The following is an 8,904-nucleotide window of genomic DNA, read 5'->3' as shown; positions in this document are numbered from 1 at the left end:
TCTGGAGTTGCGGGAAACGTAAATAAAGGAAGAAGGAGCAAAGTGATGGAGCGGGCGGTCGATCATATGACCGACCACCACGTCATGTGATCATATCAGCTGTCTACTGCGGAAGTAAGTTCAGCCAGCCAGCCAGTCAGTCAGTTAGTTCAGTTGTAAGGTAAAGAATAAGAGAATATCCCATGCATTTCTGTATTCTGTAACACAGATCTCGGCGGGCGGTGTCATTCTGCGTGTGTATATTAAATGTCTGTGATTTAATTACCGGTACATGAATCAATTGAACTGAATCCGCGAGGGGATTATCGCGGCTGCACCTAAACTTTTACTGTGTGTATTCAGTGGCCAGCTTCTCTGTGTTCATCAAATGTGCATTATGTTATATTATATGTATTTAGTCAAATATCTCCACGAGCTGTACGGCCACATTAACTGCGATGATTCCTGTCAAATAAAGCAAATTGGAACATTTTACACACAGTATAGAGTAAGCTATACAAGTCATTGAGAGAAATAAGCCAATAACAACAAATACGTTTTGAACTTTGAAGGGATAGCAAAGGCATTCAGATTCAGCTGTCTGCCCTCTGGAGTTAGGTATGGCTTTGGTGCCCCCTGCTGTTTATGTCAATATAGCAGGACTCTTTCCTTGGCGTTTCCTTTGCTTGCACATAAACAAGCCTAATGTTTAACTTCACTAAAACTGCCTAAACCTAAACCTCACAAACACTGTAGTCGGGGAGCCACAGGCCCAAAAGCTCAAAGAAAAGGATTGAACCTGTGATGTCATGAGTTTGACGTGCTTTTTATTTTAGTTTTTTCTATCATTTGGTCATTAAGGTACACAGAATACCGGAAACATCGCAAAAAGAAAGTTATAGCCATTTGTATGCTGACTGTCCCACAAGAATACAAAAATGTAATCTGATTTAAGATGCATGTGAGGGGTCAAACAAACTAGGGTTTTTTTATTGATTCTGAATCCTTTGCAAGCATTTGTTTTGCATGAAAACGCCCCCCACAAAACTATGGTTTAGTGACTGATGAGTCATCAATTTTCACAGTTTTCACATGCTACTTAAATCAGATTTATTTTTATTATTTTCCTGTATAGTGAAGTCAGTGGGACAGTGAATATAAATGGCCATAACCTTTTTCACAATGTTTCCGGCAGGGCAGGCCTCTCATTCTACTGTACCTTAATGACCAAATGAATAGAAAAAACAAAAATTAAAAGGTACGTCATGACATCACAGATCCTCTTCTGGGCCTGTGTCTCCCCGACTACTATGCCTAACCTTAACCCTAACTAACCTCACATAAATAATATTGTCTAAACCTAACCTCAAAACCCTGTCTGCCTGGGCAAGACATCCCCCCCTCAGATAGCAGCTGTCAAATAGGAAATGAGGCCAAATTGTTCAATTCTGAAATGACAGTGGGCAAGCGTGAGTTATACCCTTGAAAAACATATACTTTGTAAGAACAATTATTACCAGCATCTCTCTGTCCACAATAAGCGGATACCTACCATGTACCATATTGTTAGGTTTTGAACAGTTAGTAAAATACAAATAAAACCCCTGCTTACTCAAGCGTCACTATGAGAATTTTTGCACAACTTCAGGCTCAAGCTAGTTTCTTGCATTGTACACACATTTTAATTACTACCAACACACACAAAAGCAATGCTCTTCAGTGGTTCTTTTGGGGTAGTTGAGGTCTAGCACCACTGATGTACAAAGAACCTGTTCAGCCCTATGGTTCTTTAGAAGTTATACTGGTTCTTCAGCTTAGTTTAGGCACCTCTAATGATTCTATACAGCACCATTTTACAAAGTATTTTATTTAACACTTTTAAGATACAGTTAACACCAAAAGAGGTTCCCCTATGATTACGAGAATCACTTTCAGTGATATTTGGCACCATTTGTTTTATTGTGAGCTATGATCTACTACTGGACTACACATTTCAACATTAAGTTGATGATAAAATTGAAAGCTTCTGTAACTTCATACTTCTGTTTTTGTAATTTGTTTCCCCCATAAAGTGAAATAATTGCGTGTGTGGGCGGGTCTTGCCTTACCCAAGATGCTTTATAGATACAAGCGAAAAAGCAAGTAATAAGAAAAATAAGATAGTTTTATAAGCCTGTACAGTACAAAACTGACATAAGAGTCTGGTCCCACTACCTTTAGTCTTTATAGACTGACTGATCAGCTGATTGATGTGCATTCATTACTTTATTTTTTTTAATAACACAAATGAGGGCCGCTGCAAATTTACATTCCCAGACTGATTTTCACTTTGATTTAAATTCTGAGTCTGTTTTGTTGTTTTCAATCCACCCCTGACATGAGGTTGATGATAATATGAGACAGTCCAGGACATTTACATGCCTCCTTTAGTAATCCAGTACTGGTTAAAGAGCATACCATTTTAGCAGATTTACAGTGTTTTACTTTAATTTCACATTTCTTCTATCATACTACTCAAAGGGCATCTGTCACAACACTATGGAGAATATTTAGATTGTACAGTAAAGATTTTATTTCTTCCTTTTGCACAAAAGCTGTAGCCATAAGCAGTGTCCATTGGAGGTCAGTGTTTGCCTGTTGTCACATTTTAACTTCAGTGGGGAAATCAGAGCTGCCAAGGTAGCTTTCTGCTGAAGTGATATACAGGAAAAGTTCAATTTGTACAAGATTACAGTATATGAAAGGAAGTGCAGAGGGAAATGTTTTGGACAACGTATACAGTAATGCACTGCAGTGGTTCTCAAACTTTTTTTGACTTCAGTACCTATGATAACCCACCTTTGGGGTTTGGAGCTATATAACATTGTGAAAGAAATGTGTTGAAAGAGTTGCAATTGGTGCATCCTGAGCAAAAAAAAGAAGAAGAAAAAAAGGATATATATATATATATATATAATTTGTTTTGATGAATATGTTCAAAATAAGAGCATAACAGCAAACAAGTATTGCTTTCTATTCGATAACTGTTGTGATAGACAGGTTTTTGTTTTCATTTGGTTTAACACTTTACAGATCCACAGGTTCAAGTTTGTCAATCATCAAACATCAACAGTAATATAAAATTGTCCACTTGCTCACGTGTACCACAGTTAGTACCTTGTATCCCCATTTGAGAATCACTGATGTACTTTGCCAAAAATATAATATATATATAATCTGTTACAATTACTATATGTCACATCACACTAGTGATGGAACTCAAAATTGCATAGCATGAGCCGTAATGAAGAGCCTCTGAACCTTCATGACTACATTTTAACAGCCTGTCCTGTCGCATACGGTGACATCTCTAGCTGCGTTGAAGATACCGTGTCCATGGTAACTTTTGAAACGAGCTTGCGGCTGAATGTAGCCGTCAGTCGTTTCCTGAATTCCTTGCACAGGATCACGTAGATAAGTGGATCCAGACACGCGTTGGTGGCCGCCATCCACAAGGTGGTGTTCTTGGCGATGTAGAGGGCGTTCTCTGCTCTGCAGCTTTTCTCTGTGTTCCGGGTCTGGGTCAGCGTGTAGGGAACACGGACAAAGTGGTAGGGGGCGAAGCAGATGAAAAACACTACTACCACCACAAAGACCTTTGCTTTGGTCCTGCGGCTGGTTGCTTCGGAGCTGCTCCTGGAGGCTCTGAACGACTCGTACACCTTCCTGCTGATGAAGGTGTAGCAGACCGCCATCAGGGCCAAAGTGCCCCAGAACACCACCTGGACACACAATACAGTACATCAATAGAAAGCACAACAAAGCATTCACTTCACTGAGATGCCAAGTGTTTGGACCATGTTTTACTTCCATGTAAGGGGGCCTTCCGGGGTCGAAGCTGGTCGATGTACTCTAATTTAACGAAATTTCATGGTGCTCCTTGCCAGAAAGGAACTATAGCGCCCTGTGTAACGTAAACAGTGACACGTAGGCCTACTCTGAATGCTGCAAATTAGCAGGGGAAGAATACAGCCAGCACTCAATAAATGGCCTTTTCACATAGTTTTATTTATCACAAATTAGCATGCCAAGATAAATGTGTTGCGACTAATGTTTGCTTCATAGTTCAATGATTCCACTCTGAAGGGACAGTGAGATTGTTATTTTTTACTTAAGGAATGTCCTACCTCTCCACCTTATATAGTCACAATCATGATCAAATATAGTAGAATTGACGTATGATGGAAATTCACATTGACACAACCATAGAAACATCATCATCATCATTGTTTTCATTGAGTATCATCATCATGTGGGTGGTGGCCTATGTGTCGCTGCTGTTAAACAACTGAAGGCCTGTAGCACCCATAATGAGCAAATGCTTAGAGAAACATGTCAGAGAGCTGATCAACAACAATTTGCCACTCACTCACTCACCCTACAGTTTCCCAAACGACCAAAACAGATCAACGCACCACCCTCTCACAGCTAGAAAGAGAGAAGTCCTATGTGAGATGTGATTGCTCTTTATAGACTACAGCTCAGCATTCAACACCATAATAACCCCTCAAACTAGACACCAAGCTAAAAAACCTAATAGTGTACGTCTCAACCACAGCCTTTGGAGCTGGATCCGCAACTTCCTGTCTGAACTACGTCAGGTGTGGATGGGAGCAAAAACGTAGACCTCCTGACCCTCAGCAGACCCACAGGGATGTGTTCTGAGCCAGTGTATCAGTGCATGTGTCCTCCCCCTATCCAGGCCCTATTCGACACATGCTGAGCCCGTGGAATCATGAAAGACCCAAGCCACCCCAACCATGATGTTTCAGATGATGCTGTATGCACCAGAGTGGCTTTGCAGTCTCAAGGCTACTGGCAACAGGCTGCTGAAAAGTGACCTGACAAGAATAAAAATAAACCAGGCCGGAAGAAAATGTCACCCCCCCCCCACCCCAAAACCATTGGTTTGCCTAGAGTTTGTTAGCGAAATCGGTTGCTTGTTTGTCCTGAGTGCACTGAAAAAATAAATACAAATAAATAAACGTTTTTGGCTTTTCTGAGTGCATAAATGCTTTATTAACTAAAACATGGCCATTGTCAGCAGTCAAATAATTAATTGTCAATTGATTATTAGGAATAATACTACACTGGGTCAAAATGGTCAAAGGTGAAAGGTTTGTGCTACTGCTACTGTTACTTCACTCGAATGCAGGGGTTCTCAAACCTTTTTAGGCTGTGACCCCCAAAATAAACATATTTGAACTGGGGACCCCCACCCATGCTCACAACGCTGTATTTTCACACAATGTTCCTATTGCTTACTTAATATTTTACAGTTTGGCCAGTTTGGAATTAAAACGGTCTTGAAAGTCCTTAAATTGTCAAATTATAAATGTGCAGATACCCTGTATACACTTATACTGTGTGTTGGTTTGTCTACCATTGACCCCAAGGTTGAGAACCACTGCTCTAATGCATGGCCTGCTGTGTTAGAGTGAAGGTACAAGGCTAGTTCCATACCCTATGCCTATACTATAATGCTAAACAGTAATATTCTATACAGTATGTTGCATACGGCTCTTTCATTTAGACAATATTAGGGCAAAGTTAAGACGTGTTACCTGACAGAAGTAGTTGTATCCCTCATGCCAGTGCAGACCAAACTCACTCTTCAGGGAGGCACACTTGAGCTTGCCGCCAGAGAGCTGCGGCGGCGGCGGCTGGTCAGTCAGGATGGCGTTTGGCAGCGTCAGAGATAGGATCACTGCCCAGACGGTGGCACTCAGCACCTGACCCACTCTGACCTTCTGCAGGGCACACTTCCCAAAGGGCCGGACTATCTTCAGGTAGCGGTCCAGGCTGATGAGGCCCAGGAAAACGATGCTGATGTACATGGTGATGTAGAACACCACTGCCGAGTATCGACAGTAGAAGACACGCAGTTGCCAGGAGCCCACGCCAGCATCACTCATCACCCTCAAGGGGAAGGTCAGAGTCATGAGCATGTCAGCCACCACCTATTGGTGGAGGAGCGCAATGATTAATCACTTGCTTTCTCTATGTTTGCACTGACAGATGTATTTGAGCGGTGGTCACACCGTCTCCTATACGTGGCCGTGTGTGTGGGTATGTATGCGTCCGTCCGTGTCTGTATGTAGCCTGCAGTACCTTTTCTGACCACACATGTTAAGGGAGGGGCGCTGTTGTTCAGACTCACATTCACAAACACACACATACTGTACACGCACGCACGCACACACACACACACACACACACACACACACACACACACACACACACACACACACACACACACACACACACACACGCAGCCTCCACCGCTCAGTTCACACAAGTGTGATTTTTAATCCATTTAGACCTGAGGCCGATTCTACAAATGTCTTCAGTTTTCTGAAAACCTATATGTTTCTATATCAGTGGTGCTCAAATTCTTTCATGTCAAGGACACCCATAATTATATGTTTTTGGCCGTGGACCCCCTTCTGAAAATATTTTGTTCCAGGGACCCCCAGAAGCAAAGATTTGAGTTACAAATGTTTGCTTTAAACATATGTATGTATTCAAAGATTTGCACACATTTTCATGATTAAAAAAAGAAAATCTACAATCTTAGCTTGCTATTTTTGAGCAGCTATTTTTGAATAGCCAAAGTATAAAATAATGGTTTAAGTTGTTAAGATCTAAAGTGACACAGATGCTTTCCAAGCACAAATCCCTTCACTCACCACATTTTTCAGATAGACCATGAAGGTGGAGGTAGTAGAGATGTTAAAGAAGATCCATGCTGCCAGGCTGTTCAGTGCCAGGGCCACTAGGAAGAGGAGACTATATAGACAGGGGAAAACCACGGCTGTCACACTGGCATCTCTAAAGCACTTCATTGAGTTATTGGATACTGTGCTGTTCATCTTCACAACCTTGGTGGACCTTGAGAGTAGAGAGGAGTTAAGAGAGATGATGGAATGGAAGGAAAGAGGACATTGAGAGAGGAATGAATTTACAGTGTGAGTCTAAAGCACTTTGTAAATACATGATGGAGGATGGATTAACTACTGCATGAAAAGTTGTAAGAATGACTGTAAATTAGATATTTTCATGTTTTCCCAACAATAAATAATTGTACTTTGTTGGCTGCATTATCTGCAACTAAGTCTATTAGTCCTAATACCGATATTCCAATGTCACATCTGCTTTGTGCTGCCTTTGGGACCAAAAAGGAATAGTTGGCAATGCTAATGTTAAAATAAATAGACATAGCATTGAACCTTTAAAGATTTACATAATTTACATACATTTTTACATTTTAACATAACAAAATGTAAATAATATTTGATGGCGCTTTATGTAGCATTACAGACATTGGTTGCAGCCTGAGTTGTTTTCACAGTTTTATGGTACAATAAATCTCAATACCAGCAGATGTTTTCTATTCATGAGCTAGGGCCTCAATTAACATCCTGAGGCCCATTAGCTGTGAATTCTGGCTCTGTCACTAACATGGCACTACATCTACATAGCTTTACATTGAACACTTTAACGGTTGCAAATAACATTCAGTGCAGAAGCAGGTGCCAAGGCAACCAAGACGCACTCTCAAAGTATACTCATGAGTATTTAGATTAATTTTGTATACACCATGAAACTATGTACATATAGCCTATATTATGTGGAAACCCCACAATTTAGCCTTACCTCTCAGTGTCCTTGTCCTCTTTGGTTTATGGACATGTAAAATCCACAGGAGAAGAATATATCCCTGTAATATGAGGAAATTAAATAGCCTATTCAGTTTAGTCTTAAAATCCAACGCCTTTTAATTTTGCTTTGGCTTTCAGCTTTACAGTCTTGGTCCTACCCCGGCACCCAAGAAAAACTGTTCCTGTGTGTGTGTGTGTGTGTGTGTGTGTGTGTGTGTGTGTGTGTGTGTGTGTGTGTGTGTGTGTGTGTGTGTGTGTGTGTGTGTGTGTGTGTGTGTGTGTGTGTGTGTGTGTGTGTGTGTGTGTGTGTGTGTGTGTGTGTTGTTTGATCCCCTTACAATGGGCGGCCTCTGGAGCTAATGTGTGGCTGTCTTGTCACAATCCCAATGAGGTTGCCAGTCTTCCTCTCAGTGTGAAAGACCCTTTCCTTCTGAGCTTCCTGTTCCAATTGTCCGCTGAGGGGTTTGTTCTGCTCCGTGCCAGTCCGCCTGCCACATGTAGCCTGCGTCAGTCTCTGGCACTTTGCTGCTGGGTGATGGGTGAACACTGAACACCAAAGGCATGAACTAATTTCTCAAGCCAGATCTAGAGAGACCTCCTGCCCCCCCTTCAGCTCCTCCCCCCCCCCCCCCCCCCCCCCCGGTTCGGTGGCCTGCCCTAGTTCCTTCACCTCCTCTTTTCCGGTGTTCAAACCATACTGTACAGACTAGTATAGTGGCTGCAGCTAACCCCAAAATAAGAGCGACAAATGTCATACATACAGTATACCAGCTGTGGTTGTGGTGGATGAGAAGTACAGTAACATGTATATTTCTCACGGAGGTTTCTCACGAACCTACAGTATTTTAAGGTCACAAAGAAAGGGCATGCAAGTTAATTTGGTCGTGTGTGTGTGTGTGTGTGCGTGCGTGCGTGCGTGCGTGCGTGTGTGTGTGTGTGTTCGTGCCTACACGCAATGTTGTCTAACCACAGCCATACAGTCCCAATGGCCAAACAAACGTTACACAGTTCTTTCCACTCAAAACTGATGGGACTTACTTGGCCCTCATTTGCTTGTATTCCATTTTGCCCTATTATGACAAAAAACAGTGTGTTCCAAGGACAACACAAGATTTACATAGTTATATTGCTTGGATCTGGACCAGAAATGGTGTTTGATGGAAAACAGTACAGTTTACCACCAATCAACAATTCCTACACACCTAAATAACCTTTCCCTCCTCTT

At 41.8% G+C, this 8,904-nt stretch overlaps 1 protein-coding gene across 1 annotated transcript; it reads right to left on the bottom strand.

The window, feature by feature from the left end:
- Positions 1-3,287: 3,287 nt before the first annotated feature.
- On the bottom strand, positions 3,288-8,163 carry LOC308290036 (P2Y purinoceptor 13-like; the record flags this gene model as incomplete). The annotated part of the gene is made up of 4 exons (XM_080731812.1): positions 8,018-8,163; positions 6,708-6,909; positions 5,583-5,978; positions 3,288-3,740 (listed from the first exon to the last, which is right to left on the bottom strand). The coding sequence occupies exons 2-4, from the start codon at positions 6,888-6,890 to the stop codon at positions 3,288-3,290; spliced, it is 1,032 nt and encodes a 343-aa protein (XP_080587938.1). The 5' UTR covers positions 6,891-6,909; positions 8,018-8,163.
- Between the last annotated feature and the right edge of the window lie 741 nt (positions 8,164-8,904).

The sequence above is a fragment of the Nannobrachium achirus genome, assembly GCF_963921795.1.
Source record: "Nannobrachium achirus genome assembly, chromosome: 8".
NCBI classification, from domain to species: domain Eukaryota; kingdom Metazoa; phylum Chordata; class Actinopteri; order Myctophiformes; family Myctophidae; genus Nannobrachium; species Nannobrachium achirus.
The sequence above is the reverse complement of the archived record's forward strand: the minus strand, read 5'-3'. Positions and strand labels throughout refer to the sequence as shown.